This window comes from Xenopus laevis, chromosome 9_10S, assembly GCF_017654675.1.
Source record: "Xenopus laevis strain J_2021 chromosome 9_10S, Xenopus_laevis_v10.1, whole genome shotgun sequence".
Taxonomy (NCBI): Eukaryota; Metazoa; Chordata; class Amphibia; order Anura; family Pipidae; genus Xenopus; species Xenopus laevis.
Window position 1 is genome coordinate 79,524,827 of NC_054388.1, and position 16,154 is coordinate 79,540,980.

Here is a 16,154-nt window from a genome sequence, read left to right on the forward strand (position 1 = left end):
TTTGGAACTGACTATACTTGCAGAGATCAACTGGGGTGAGATTTAGGGTGAATTCTAATATTCTGTCCTAGATATTCTTTTTACTACAGGGTGACTGATTAAATGTTTACATATATATGCAAACAAAGATGACACCAATCATGCTACAACTCTGTCCTCCACATGAGGTGCTGGTCAATAGAACCTGCACTTCAATGGGAGGAGAAAATAGTATTTTGTGTAAATAAGAGGAAAAAAAGTATGGTTGCCCCATATCATTATTATGAAAACTGAACAGGCCTGGACTGATTCCTAAAAAATTATAATTCAAAAGTTGAATACCCATGTATACTGTATATATCTTCATGTACTTCTCCTAAAGGCTATTTTTATAAAACAATATTGCGTCTATTCTGCCGTTCCTGTTAAATCATGCACAGGTGCTCTTACAGACACTCTGGAACCTTGGAGCTACCATCACCCAAAACTGGTGGTAATTGCAGGTTTCCCACATTGCCAAATCTCATGATGTTTTAACACCATGCACCAGAACAATTTTGACTCTGTTAGCTGCAACTTGCACCCGATTCACGGAAAACTGCAGAGACAGTCACGCTAGTTTTGAGACTTTGGGTTCAACTGCATCAGGTGGCGCTTGACTGCAATCACATTAGAATTAAGCCTTATGGGTTGAAATATGTAGCGATTTGTGCCTGAAAAATGATCTTGGCACACTGTGTTAAATCTGAAAAACATCTCAAAATAGATCTTTTCATGGAAAAGTTGTAGTGCAGGCCTTGAGTTGACTTGGAAACATCATCCCTACTTCCCTAGAGAATGGGTCAGTATATGTCACTTTAATAACTATTATCTGCACTTTGTCATGCATGCCTATATATTTTGAAGATGATGAAGAAAAAAAGTGGTGAAGTGAAGCACACCATTGCTAACTTTCTGCATTACTAGATGTGCCCATGTACTTTTCTGGCTATTCCAAATGCTATGCAGTGTTACTATTTCAACTGTGTGCTAAAGGAACACATTAACCAATAATATGGAGTATTAATTTGCTTAGATATATATGATTAGGTATCTATCCAGCTATAGCTTAGCTTTCACTCTAATGCCTACATTTTTTTTGGTTAAATAATTTCTTCTGAAGTGCCATATGTTACCTCCCATTGGTCTGTGGTGCTAATTGTTTCATGTGTCTAAGGTTTCTAATGCACATGACATTTTAGGAAGTGGCAGATTTAGCAAAGCCTCCCTGAGCTGAGCAAGTCATGCCTCTAAATCCATTTCAGCACTCACTAATTTGAGAATAATAGTAGGCCTTGCAATAGCAATTAGAAAACAAAAGAAGAGAGCATAGTGTGACCTAGCAACCACATCTCCTCCCACCCCTTTTATTTTCTTAAACAGATATTACAGGGTATGGGAAATGCTGCTGTTCAATTCTTTGTGGGCTTTATTTTGACACACCACTGCTACTCACATTCTCTTAAATAATTGCCATACACACGTTACAAAAGAACTTTATAGAAACTAAATCTCATGATTATTCATGTCTGTTTGGTAATTACTGTTAATATCAGAATAATGTGTAAAGATGAAGAAAATGCCTCTTTTTAGAATATAACTAAAAGTTATAAAACACATGAGCTTTAATTCTCTAGTTTCATTGTTACGATCATTAAATAAGATAGTTTGTGACTGTCTCTTACGAATACATCTCGGCAGTGTCTTAAATTGACCTAAAGAGATTAAACATAGTAAAGAAAAAATATTTTCCCTGTTCTTTAGAAGAATAAACAAAACTCTAGCAGTGCACATGGCAATAATACTTGTAATAATAATTGTATTGTATTAAAAAGACAAATGATTTTCCCTTTAAGCATGAACTTTTGAAGATATGCTAGTATTCTATTATTTTGACTACAGCCTCATATGCTGAATGATAGAAATTCCTGATGATGATTTAATAAATATAAGGAATGGACACAAATGTGATTACTTAAACTAATGTAGGAATCATGTAACTTGTATGCTTTTGGTAGGACATCCGTATTTTAGTGGTTATGGCATAGTTTCCAGTTGTCGCTAAATGCAATACCCCTGTGTTTGCACTAATGAAAACAACTGTTTATTAGGTCCATCAGCATGATTAATATACTGCAAGCCACTTACTTCTCTGCAAATTCCCCATGCATATTTTCTTCGGGGTGATTGGCCAACTTGAGTTTCTGTTTTGTTTGTTTGGCTATGATGCAGTAATGGCTGCACTATACCTTTACTTAGGAACTAATACATGGGCTGAAGGTCAACAGATGTATATTTAATGACTAAAAAAAATGACCTGGTCTCTACATGTTTGGATGGTATGTATGTCAGTTGATAACTCAGATAAAGACCAGTGTATTCATTTGGTTATTACAAAGTAGCATGGGCTACAAGAGTAAAGGGGTAACTCTTCACACTCTTATCTAGTAACCCTTGTCTTGTCTAGTTACATTACCTGCTTTGCATCTGTTAAAGTTAAATTAATCTTTTGGGTAAACCAGGTAAACCAGAGGCACATAACTCTACAGGTGGTAAAAACTATTGCATTGGCTTCTGGAGCCAGATACTGTGTATAAATGAGTTGCTGGGTAGCCATGGGGACAGCCATTCAGGGTGAGCAGGGCATTATGGCACATGTTTGCATGGCTAATAACAGGTGTGCCGAAAGCAATGATTCTATATTACGTACACAGGAAGTTAAGCAGGGGTCAAATCTCACGATTGACTCTCCACAGGACTACAGAATGAAAACCAGATACAAAGTTTTTAATGTATAACAAAATTACTTTCATTGGGGGGACAACAATGGAAATATGAAGAACGCCCAACATGTAAAAAAGTTTATGTAATAACATAGTAATCCAGTAGTTTCTGTTTTTTTTATCTGATGATGTTAAAATGAGTGGTAAATGTGCTGAAAGAAAGCTTTGCCTACAGTTACCACATAACCCCTAAAGATCAGAGTAAGTGTATATGTTTGTTGTTGTTTTGCCATGATATGTTTACAGTTCTAGATACTGAAATCATAGTTTTCATATATCAGTGAGAAGTATCTTGACTTTATCAATTTGGATAGATCATGGTTTGCTTTAAGTTGTAGCATAGGACAATGTAGTCACTCAAATGGTATCTCCTCTCATTTCAGGGTCTCCCAGGAAAGACTTGGGGCCACGTCTGGGTCTTAAAAAATCCAGTTCTCTTGAGAGTCTGCAGACTGCCTTTGCAGAAGTCAATAAAAAGGAGCTTCCCATCTACAGATCCAGACCCCACATGGTCCGTGGCAGAGGATGCAATGAAAGCTTCCGGGCTGCTATTGATAAATCCTATGATGGACCAGAGGAAGAAGAAGAGGGTATGTAAAGCATTTGTCCTTTGGCTGGCATAAAGTGGTCATTGTAAACAGCAGTACATTGATTTTTGCCATGCTCTTTTTTTACCAGTGGTTGCTTTTGGACTTATTACTTATTATCTTTTATTTTCTCACATACAAATTTTATGTCAATGCATTTTCACCTTTGCTTTAAAGTGGACCCGTCACCCATGCATGAAAATCTGTATAATAAAAGCCCTTTTTAAATTAAACATGAAATCCAATTTCTTTTTTTTAATAAAGCATTCATAGCTGTTGTAAACTCATTTAAAAATATCAGCTGTCAATCAAATATTGCCTACCCCGCCTCTATGCCTAGGCATAGAGGTGGGGCAAGCAATTACTTTCACTTACCATTCAGCACTTCCTAGATGTCACCGCTCTCCCTACATTCCCCCTGCTCTCTTAACGATTTAATTGTGTAACCAGTGCATGGTGATGGGCATTGGGTCCCTGTCCCCTGGTGCACAAACAAGATTCTGAGATTATGTAAGGATTGCCTTAATAAAAGTGTCCACAAAATGGCTCCTTCCTGGTTGCTATAATTTTGAATTCCCAGACTGATGGAAACAATATTCAAATAATTTACACAGTGTAATTAAAGTTCATTTTGCTTGACTAACATGATAAAATAGGATATGGAATAATTTTGTTTGGGTGACGGGTCCACTTTAATACCCAAATATTAAAAATGGCTTTACAATAAATATAGCACTATGAATCCAGATGAAAAATTGATATACTGCAAAGTGTAAAAAGGCTGAAATCAATAAAAGATGTTTCACAAATGCAGAACTGTTTTTTGTTTTTTTTGCTGGTAGTTATTGGCTCCTGGAGCAAGCAAATTTAAAAGTAAATTAAAACCACAGAATTTCTTAAAAAAACTTTCATTTTAAACATGTAGAAACACATAAGAGAAATCACTCAATTTATGCTTCTTTAATCAGTTCTCTAAGGCACAATATCATATTGTCCTGAAATGTTTGTGGACAGTTAGATTTGGATACAAATGAAAGTTGCAGGGTTCATAGAAATATAATATACAAATACAAAAATAGAAAAATATTGGAAAATCAAAAAAAAAAACAGAAGAAATATTAGCAGTTATTATGTACCATGCGTTCTGCAGTTCTTCTGGACTGTCCACTAGTTCAGGTTTTTGGACAATCACAAGCATAACATAATATCAGATTCTCTAAATGACTAGATGGATGCTTTTAACACCAATCAAAGCTTCAAAGAAAACCAGTAGTAAAAGCTGGGGACTTATTTTAGGAACTGATTGAAAATATACACAAATTTTTATTCAATAAATAAGGTGTTCATTCAATGTAATAAATCTCTCTCGGCAGAGAAATTTACAATGTCCCTTTTATGATAAAAAAAAGTGATAAAACCTTTTAATGTATTTATATATTTTGTGGTAACTTGGTCTGCAACCCCTGTATTTGATTGGCTGTAGCCTGTATTGGTTACTAGACCTATATCCTGTTAGTACATGTAGGGACAAAAAAATCCAAAGTAGATGCCATCGTGGAGAAGTCAAGCTACAGAAGACATTTGCTGCTCATTTATTAACACCGCAAATTTGCACCTGGGCAGTAAACAATGGCAAGCAATCACACTGTTGCTTTCATTATTCTACCTTCTCTTATCATGGATTGTATGATGTGGGTTGCTGCTAATGAGCAAATCTACCTAGTGTTTCCAAATGACCCAATTGTCCTAGATGCTAATGAAGGAAGCAGTGCAATCCAGGAACTCAATAGATAAAGGCTACAGTCCTTCCAGCTATCTAAAGGTCACCTGTTGGGCAAAAATGTTATACCTAACCAAAAGTGTGGGCTTATAGAGCTTGCACTCTGGTTGGGGGTAATTGTTTTTTTTTTCTAAAATGTCCCCCCACCAGAGCTAGGCCACTCACACCAGCAAGGAGCCCCCGGTGGGAGCAACCATGTCAGTTAGAACGAATGCGCAAATGCGCTTCTGACGTAACATGACAGTACCTTGTACATGACTCAATCTAAGATATAATTAATCCTTATTGGAAGCAAAACTAGCCTGTTTGGGTTATTTAATGTTTACATGATTTTCTAGTAGGCTTAATGTATGACGGTCCAAGTTACAGAAAGATCCCTTATCTGGAAAGCACCAGGTCCTGAGCATTCTGGATAACAGGTCCCATAACTGTACCAAAAGTTCTGTAGGTAAAGGATTATTTTTGTTTCCAGCATAGTAATTATTTATCCAAGTACTTTGCCATTTAAAAGAAAATATTACTTTAATATTTCTGTGCAGCATATATTTCACTAGACTGTTTTACTAATGAAGGAAGGAAGGAAATCATGTTTCACTGAAAAGATTTAAGTGGACACATAGATTTATCTTTTGCTCTTGACCTTTACATTATAAGATTATGTAAGATCAACTGAACAGATACATAACACTGTTTTTCATGATACTTTTCATGATACTCCATGCATGTGCACAGGTCCATCGACAAACTCTAGTAGGAACTGCCCATAATAAAAATGACATGCCTAAATGCTTAATCATCTAATAGAATGACTTTCCCAATAGCTTATTGATTTTTTGTTTCTGTTTTGCAGATGCCCTCTCCGATCTCAGCTCTCACTCTGGCCGGGAATCCCCTAACACTGAATCAGTTCCATTAGGGAATCAGGAGACAGGAGATCAGGATACCAATAAATCTAAAAAAGAAAAGAAAAAGAAAGATGCTAAAAAAGAAAAGACTAAGACAAAGGGGAGAGAAAATAATAAAAAGGATGATGGAGAAGAACAGGAGAAGAAAGCAAAGAAAAAGGGCTTCGGTGTTTTGGGCAGGTACTTATCACCCCACTCTAAGTAATCTAGTTTCTGTTTTTAGTTTGTTCTTTTTCATGGATTTCACTTCCCACATTTTCACAGAGTGAGCTGATCTATCAACCTGACAGTTGACTTGTCAGATCAGTGTAATTTGACCGTGAACATGTATGGCCACATTGCACCAACATTCAGCTCCTGTGGTTGGCCACATACACCTGTATGACTGTGTGGACATCCTAATAAATAGTTCCTTACAGCATTATTGTCTCTTAACCATACTCTCATACCACCCAGAACAGAACTTTTCAGACTTTAGCAATCCCTTGAAGCTCAACATGTGTTCCCCTAACAACATTACATATACAGATATCCCTAGATCACTACCCCACAGTTGGGGAACTACTGACTAAATGCAGCATGTGGAAAACCAATCCACAATATTTTCTGAGTAACTGGAGAAAACATAGAAAGAGTGCTTCTGAGTGAGCTGCCATAGATTTGAATGTGGATACAGATTTGAGTGCTTTTCTGCCTGAAAATGCTCGCTGTTGTGTGGCATTACCTATTATAAAATAAACAACATATTGACTTTTTTGTAGTTTTTACATGAAAGATATTGGTCTAAAAGAAAGTGCCTAAGAATGCATATATTTGCACTTTCTGTTTGGAGCCAAACCACAGCATTTCAGTAGAAAATGCAGTATTTTAAATGTATTCTGTCACACGACAACATGTTTTTTTCTTTTTCTTAAACTCATCAGTTAATAGTGTTTGAAATCCGTTTTAAAAAGATCAAACAGATTTTATTATATTTAATTTTGTAATCTGACATGGGGCTAGACATATTGTCAGTTTCACAGGTGCCCCCCAGTCATGTGACTTGTGCTCTGATAAACTTCAGGCACCCTTTACTGCTGTACTGCAAGTTGGAGTGATGTCACCCCCCTCCCTTCTCCCCGCCCCAGCAGCGCGTCAGCAGAACATTGGGAAGGTAACCAGATAACAGCTCTGTGACACTAGATAATATTTCTTTGCTACATATGAGAACAGTACTCAGTAGTAAAAATCATTGAGTTGGAGAAACAATAGCCTAAGATGGCTGCCTGCACCACAATATTACAACTAAAAATAAATACACTTGTTGGTTCCGGAATAATAATATATATGGTAGAGTGAATTATTTGTGGTGTAAACAATGTAATTTAGAATTAAAACGACACCAAAAATGACACTGCTTAGCTCTCTTGCTATTTATATAATGACACAAGTTGTTGAAGTCTGGTCAGGGTGCTCTACAAAGAACTAGTGTGATTTTGGCTATTGAAGCATCCCCTTAAACCCCCTTTAACAGCTAGGCTGGTATATTATGTTTATTTATGCTTGCTGTTAATATAGCAAATGCTGTTCTTTGAATAGAGGGGATTTCTAATATTGATGGCTGAGTAGCTGGATAGCATTAAGAAATCCCAAACTGTCTATTTAAAATCAATTTCATCATATTTCTGTGTAACCTCATTATATAGTAGATGAGATTAGTTAATGCTAATTTACTTTTTGAATGCCTGAATGGCATCCACATGACTAAAGAATGTCAAGAAATAGGCTTTTCCGAATAGCATCTCCTCCAAACATGGACAGTAATTAATATTATCTTTTATACCTTAGTTCTGGTGATTTTGGATTTTCATTGTACAACAATTTGTCTTCAGTTATTTACTTCTCTTTTTATACTCGCCATGAATATTTTATCTCTTTTTTTTTAGCCCGTTAATTTGCCAATTTTCCTTAGAGCAAAGAGCCACGGTGATTTAAATCTTTCATTCTAGTTGGGGAAGAGAAATGGCCCTTTTTTATCATTACTGTTATGGGCTTATGCTCAGAATGATACTTTTTATGACCGGCGGTGTGGAGTCTGTAATGGAATTGCAGAGTGGATAGTATAATATACAGATATTGACTTCCATTAAGGCGAGCAGTGTGCAGGCTGAAATACATTACATGTAACATTTATTTTAAAGCTGAGTTGCTTACAATGTTAAACATCTGTAGGGAAGGGTCCAAATGTATGAAATGAATAAATTACAATTAGGATTAATTGGTATTCAGTGTTACATGGAGAAGACAAATGTTCGCCATGAGACTGGATGGGTACTCAGTTAGCATTTCAGAGCATTTACAAAATATTAGTAGAACAAACAGTATTTCAGTTCATGCATATATCTTATTTAGTCATTCCAGAACAAATACTAGTTCAGAAGCCATTTTTTTTTTTTTTCTTTATAAGCAATACTCAGTATGCCGAATAGTAGAATTTTGCTAAAATAGATCTTACACACATTATACTGAATTCCTTTGTTCATATTCATGTAACACCTTATCTGTTGTGGGGCTTCTTCTCCCAGCATCCCTTCTGAAAGTGAAATTATCATTTAGTTACCTAGAATGCCTACCCTTGCCTTAGAGGTGCAGTATATACTTATAAACATCTTTGCTCAACATGAGTTCAATAAATAAAACTTGTCATCTTTTATTTTAAAAACAATCTTGCTATTATAAAGCTCTAATAGAAGGTCGTTTTGTTGTTTGGTGTAAACCATTAATTGTTACCCGCTGCATATTTGCTGTAATGTATTCAATTGGACATAATCATCTCTGTATAAACAAACCCATTACTTCCCTGCCCCCCACACATTGCACCTCCACTTTGTTGCTGAACATATGTATCTTTTCACTGTGCTGCTTGAGTGGGATCTGCTTTGTTCCATAGTCTCCTATCATTGTGGCCTTGTAAGAATGATGCTGTGATACTTTGACCACTTCCACGTTCATGGACTAGTCATGGGCAAGATTTCAGGGACCTTACATTTGGTGCCTGGAAACATAAAAGATTAAATTATATCTTATATACTTTCTTGCACAATATAATAAAATAAGATGCCCACTTTTTAAATGTATAACTTTTTAGGAGCAGTCTGTAATATGTGCTGAGCATGGGGAGTGTCCAGGCAATTACTAAATGAAGCATCATTATACTGAGTTTCAATGAAATGTAGAGAGTGGAATTATGTTATGTTATTCACCTACATAAGACATTTGAGTGTGTTCCACAGGCAGGCTAAGGGTTATATCATGTTCTTCTGATGGAACTACTTTCCTTACTTCCTTCTTTAACCTCTTTGGTCAGATGGAGTGTCTATCATCTATACTCCTAAAGATACAGTATATTTACTTTGAAGGCGCATACATAATAAATGCAGTTGCATCAAATATTATTAAGCTGAAAGAACCTTTCCAGGCAATTCTATACATTACATACAATGCGGACAGATGGGATCCTTTTTATATTTTGAAGTTTATGAATAATTCATGACCATGATAATCTCATCATAGTGCTGTACCATCCATACATTCATTCAGAGTGAGACCTGGTAAACCTAATAGTTAACTGCTTTATATTTGAGCTTAATGAACCCTATTTTGAAATTCTCTCCTTACTATTTGTTTTATTGTCTATATTTTGTCTACTATGCAGAGCAAAGTCTCTAAAAAAGTCTGTTTCTACTGAGAAGCTGCCAATTGGTGGAGCTTGTACATCTTACTCATTGGAAGGACATGAATACGTAAATAGCTTTTACTTACAGAAAGTATTCTAAATGGGAAGTTTTGCAATTCAATTCAGAATATATAAGTAATTATACACTATTTGCCATAAAAAATGCACCTTTCTGAATATGCACCAAGGACAAAATCCTACACTCAGATACCCTGTGAGAATTTTCACTCTGAGACAAAAGAGAGAGCCTCACTCAATAAGAAATGTATATACACACAAATAGAAAAATAGATAGGTAGATGCGCAGAGAGACGAGCACAAAGACAAATGTGCAGAGAGACACATACCAAGAGTAGCAAAAGGTCCACATACAAAAACATCCAAGCCAAAATAATAGAACAAAGACCGTGAATGCAACATAAACACAAGTGGTTCAAATGCTGAATAGAGAAAGAGATTCACGTAACAGACCAAGAAAGATGCGCGCTCAGAGAAACACAAATCAAGAGCGAACATGAACAAAGGCATAACAAAACAGAAATATACAAATACACTATGTGAGAGGGGGAAAGAGACCAAAATAGAGGCAACTAGACAAAAATGTACACCAGCAGGTAGGAACAATGAGAAATACACTGACCCTCGCATAGATAGATACAAACAAATGGAGAGAGAGAGAGAGGTGCATACAAGCACAGAGACATACAAAGGGAGCTGCACACAGAGAATTTTACAGACACATTTACCAGGGAAGAGAAAGAAAGACAGAGATGGGCTCACAATCTTTTTTTACTACTTGATCTCTCAAGTAGTTTGTCAAGTTTCTGGTAACTCATGTTAAACGAGTCCATGTAAAAACCTATCTTCACAAAATAAATATATAAATAAATAATGCTGCCAGATTTGTCCTATCCATATCACTTGATATTCTGTAGGAACTGAGTGTGCTAAACCAGACCTCACATTACCATCAACGTGACAGTTACTGTCACCCCAAACAAAGCTTGGCTGGCTGTTGAACACAAGTGGCAAAAAGGAATGAAACTTATCAATGTAATTAGCTTTCTATCTTTCTTTCTGCAAAAGATTCAATCACTCTTAATTACATTTTTCAGTCTAGTTTATTTTATTTCATGCAATAAAGCTCTTAAATCTAATTATTTTTCTTCCCTTTAATTTCCTAGAATGTATTATTTTGCTATCAAATGTCAAAAAACGCTGGCACTAGCAACTTCATTTTCCAGCGCCTTTTTGCGAGGCCATAAAAAAAAATAACGATGCTATTGGTAACAATTTTTGTTTCTAAATTTAAAGAGAAAGTGAAATCATATTTTAAACTATAACAGGGGAATGTAATAAAAGTCGCAAAGAGCAAAACAATTCGCACCAATAAGACTAAAAATCCACATCTCGCAATGTAATATTGTTCCTTAAACTGTTATTGCATTGCGAATTTTAATTGTGCATTGCGAATTTTAATTGCGCACTCATAAGAAGTGCTTGAAGGTGTCGTAATCTTTTGGAGCAAACATAACGACTTTTTCAGTAAGAAGTTTTATTACATTGACTGCGCATTGGCGCAAACTATAAAATTCGCAAACGCTTTCCGGGCTCGCAAAAGCTAAATTAAATTCGCACAAAGCAAAATTTGTTCGCGCAAAGGCATAACTTTTCGCATTGCGAATAGTTTTTCCGTTAGGGATTTTTATTACATTCCCCCGTATGTATTTTAAACTCATTGGGGGTCATTTATAAACTTCGCGCAGGGCAGATTGGTTCGCAAAGTGAATATATTTGCCCTGCGCATGGTTATATTTATAAAGCTGAATAAGAGGGTGCATACAGAATTGCGAATTTTTTATTCACAATGCGAATGTCTAAAGGGGCTTTATACATATGTTACAATTCGCAAATTGCAAATCTTTATGCGCACACTCTGCGACTCAATTACGCCACAACTTTGGTGGCGGATAAAATATTCGCAAAACAGTTTTGCAAACTGCGAATTTAAGTTACTGTCAACGCTATTTTCGCGCACAACAACCTCGCACATTGGGTGCACTTGCGAAGGTAAAAAGGTAATTATATTCTGGTGCGTTTTTATTTTAAATGGATTGAATAAAGGACACTTAACTGGGCAATGAACTGACTGAAAGATGGTTTAATGTATACAGTGGACTGTGCTTTGTGTCATGGGCCTAAGGCCAATGCTAGGCACGGAATTTTGGCTTTTATGGATAACTGCAGCCATCAAAATATTCTTCCCAACCTTTTGCCACTTCACTTTAGGAATGGAAAACACTGTACCTATGGCCAAGTGATCCCTACCTGCCACTGCCAGAATCAGTGACCCAAAATCTGTATGTCCCATAGCTCTTTAACAGTAGCTGATTGATTTATGTATTATTGGCCTTCCTTGGCACAACTGTATAATGTTTGAAAGCACTTGCTCTACAAGGAATATGGCACCCTGCTTTCCATACTTGATGTTTTATGACCAGGAGTATCACAGTTTTTAGTTTAAAAACAACCCTTTTTTTCTTTAACTATATTCGACTCATCATTTGCAGTGGGTTTACAGACCCTCAAAAAAAAACTGTGAAATACTCAAACTGAAAAATCACTTAAATTTCCCATTGACTTCTATATAAATTCTCAAGCTTTTATATAATGACGTTTTATGAATATAATGTGCATAATAAATATCAAACATTCAAGATTTAAACCCTATTTAAAATTAGTGAGTTTTAGCACTAAGAAAAATTGAATTGCTGCAAAAATTCAGTTTCAAACTTTGATAAATCAGCCCCTGAAGCTTACTTTGGGTAATATAAACTTATTTAACAACTACTTATGTTCAGTTTTTAAAAAAAACTGAACTAAGGGGCAAATTTATCAAAGGTCCAATGTCAAAGTTATAATTTTTAATTCTAATAAATAGGAATTTACTCACAACTCGAATGACCAAAAATTCGACTTGGATTCAAATCGAGTTTTCCTCTGAAAAAAAACTTGAATTTCAGGAAGGCAATTAACATCTTCAAATGGTTCAAGGGACTTCTACGAAGTCGGCAGGTTTTAGGTGGCGAATATTCAAATTAGAACTGGTCGAGGTGTGGTAAATCTCACATTCAGATTCGAGTTGGTGATTTAAAATTCGAATTTGTGAGTTTTGACCAAAAATAAAATTCGAAAATTCTAATTCAAACTTAATAAATCTACCACTTAAAGAAATACTGACCCCAGAAAATAAACTTTTTTTTTGTATTTGTCATAACATTGTTTTTGAATGCTTTTAATAATTTTGCCATAAAAGTATTTTTGTTTTGCTTTTACATTACCTTTCCTACCCCTGTGTTCCTCTATGAGGGGGCTGCCATATTTGTGCAGCAAGAGTCCATTAGCATTAGAAACTCTAACTAACAGGCTTTAGAAGAGACAGTCAGGTTGGCAAAACAGTCAGGTTTAGGAACTTCAAGTAACAATCACTTGTAAAATTAGAACTATCAGCAAAAAAACGATCAACATGACCCATAGGCAACTTTTTGGGGCACATTTACTAAGGGTCGAATTTCGAAGTTAAAATTTCGAAGTTAAAAAAACTTTGGAATTCGACCATCGAATTTGATACTTCGATAGTCGAAGTAAAATGGGCCCCTTTATGTAGATTATTATTTAAATGTTTAAAACTCTAGCAAAAGACGAATTTCTGTATCAGGGACTGCTAGAAATTAGAAACAGCTTTCATCTACTCAGATACATTTCTCAAGCATCCCAGACTATTTTGTTTTGGTTTTTTTTTAAATAGCCACAGGAAATGCCATCCCTTGCCTTTTTATAAGCATTTGCAGAAAAGCAGAGAAAATTTGCTCTTTCAGGAAACCAATGTTTTGTGTAGGCTTTGTACACTCTGCCCGCCAAAAGCTTTAATCGCTGGCATCTTCCTAATGTCTTTATCGTCCTATGCACACTCAGAAACAGATAATTGCATTCAAGGATGGAGATTTCCAGTTTTCTCCTTATTAGATAAAAGTTTATCTTCTCTTTGTATCCAGGGCACCTTTTCTGCACTATGTATTCTCTAGCATTCCAGGCCCATGAAACTTCCTACCAGTCATGCTGAGTCTATTATCTGTATTGTCTCCTTTGAATTGGTAGCACTTGAATCATAAGAGCTTTAAAAATATTCTGAGAATGTGATAATGAAAAAGTGTAATTAAGCATGAAACAATAAAGCTTCTCACATTTAGTGTCACATCGTGGTTTTTATGTTTGTCAGATAAATGAATGTCATTTCAATGAAATGCAAATTATATAACCTTAAAGATACAGTGCAAAGCAATTTAGTCACAGGCATCTTTAATATGATTCACATCAGATCATTTTTTATAACTTAAGAACTACATCTCCCAGCAGCCACCAGTCAGACAGATTTTGTAGTAGGGTTTCTTTTTCAACAGCAAGGGGTTCCTTGTTTTAAAACCACATTTAAATGTAAAATAATGCTTTAGTGATGAATAACCCTGAATAGAAATTCATGTAACATGGAAACATAGCATTTATGATGCTGGCACATTGTTACTTTTCATGTCAGCTCTATATAGATTATTTGGGCTAAACAGACATAGAGTATACAAAGGACTGTACACGATATGACCGCCTTTTTATTGAAGCCGGAAAAAGTGAAAAAGAGTTTCTCATCTGAAAGATTATATTCTAAATCCTAGATATTGAATGTCATCAGCTGGTCACCATATACACACACAAAATAGCACAAAGCTTTATCTGTGCATGTATGGCTAAATTAATTAAAGAACACCTGCCTATCTGCTGCCCCTCCAGCTTGGGGCTTGGAGCAAGTCACCTAAGTGCATTTTTATAATAAAACACTGTTCATTGCCAAAGTCTTTTAAATACTAAAGATTTCAGCATGTTGGTTGAACACAATACTTGTCACATTTTATGTATTTATATTTTAGTACTGCAGAGGAATGTCTAGGAGCTGATGTTCTTTATCACTTTCTCATCTATTAATGTATCATGCACCCAACAGCAGATAGGGTTGCCACCTTTTCTGGAAGAAAATACCGGCCTTCCTATATATTTATCTTTTTTCTTATTAATAACATTAGGATCAACCATCATTTTTACCGGTGAGGCCGGTAAAATACCGGCATGTTGGCAACCCTACCAGCAGATCATTTGTGATCATCCTGAACCCCAAGCTGACACACATTTCAACATGGTTGGGCAAAATAGTTAAAATGGGTCGAAATGCCCAATTTAATCTTGGGATGCAACCCCAACTTTCTTCCATGAATTCTCACTTGGCCTTTTAGTCAGTACAGGTATGGGACCTGTTATCAAGGATGCTTGGGACCTGCGGTTTTTAAGATAATGGATCTTTCCGTAATTTAAATCTTTATACCTTAAGTCTACTAGAAAATCATGTAAACATTAAATCAACCCAATAAGATGGTTTTGTTTCCAATAAGGATTAATTATATCTTAGTTTAGATCAAATACAAGGTATTGTTTTATTATGACAGAGAAAAATTAACTCATTTTTACAAATTTGGATTATTTTGGATATAACGGAGTCTATGAGAGACTGGCTTTCCATCATTAAAAGATTTCTGGGTAGTGGGTTTACAGATAACTAATTACATACCTTTTTTTTATAAAATATGAGCAAGGTTTAGCCAGTTTTAGGTATAGGCAGAGAAGGTGACTTGCCCAAGGCTGTGTGTAACTAATGTGTACATATGGCATAAATCTTTATCTATCTATGCTTAGGTGCACATCAATAAAAACAACAACAAAGATAATATATATGCAAAAAATATGCACTCACAGATCTTAAAGAAGAATAGTAATTAATTTGTACGTATATGCTGAATTTTTTTTTACTATATATATATATATATATATATATATATATATATATATATATATATATATATATATATATATATATATATATATATATATATATATACATATATATATATATATACAGATATATACTTAGGTAAATTCCAGTAATGGGGTTTACCACAATGTGATGCCAAAATAATTTTTCTACACTGCACTTTATAAGCAAAAGCTTCACTGGGCTTTTTTTGCTAATAACCTCAGTCTGTTCCACTGTGTGTTTTCTCCAGGCCATCCTTTTATTGCTAATATTTAGAGCAATAATTACAGTCTGCAATCCAAAGCCTATAATGGGAATGTGTAATAGTCCGACATATAGTAGAATGCTACTCCTGCATAAAAGTTTGGCTGCAGCCACTGTGCCCAGAATGATATTTAATATGTATATACTTTAACATTCTTGAATTTTTTATAAGTGCTGATATGACAATG

The 16,154-nt window shown here is 35.3% G+C and overlaps 1 protein-coding gene across 2 annotated transcripts in view; it reads left to right on the top strand.

Moving 5' to 3' along the window:
• The window catches only part of LOC108703061 (partitioning defective 3 homolog B), a 407,382-nt gene that overhangs the window by 298,261 nt on the left and 92,967 nt on the right, over nucleotides 1–16,154 (top strand). For both annotated transcript variants that reach the window (XM_041579184.1, XM_018239010.2), the window contains 2 exons: nucleotides 3,185–3,391; nucleotides 6,019–6,253. In XM_041579184.1, the coding sequence (XP_041435118.1) occupies nucleotides 3,185–3,391; nucleotides 6,019–6,253 (442 nt within the window). The remainder of the gene's footprint in view (nucleotides 1–3,184; nucleotides 3,392–6,018; nucleotides 6,254–16,154) is intronic.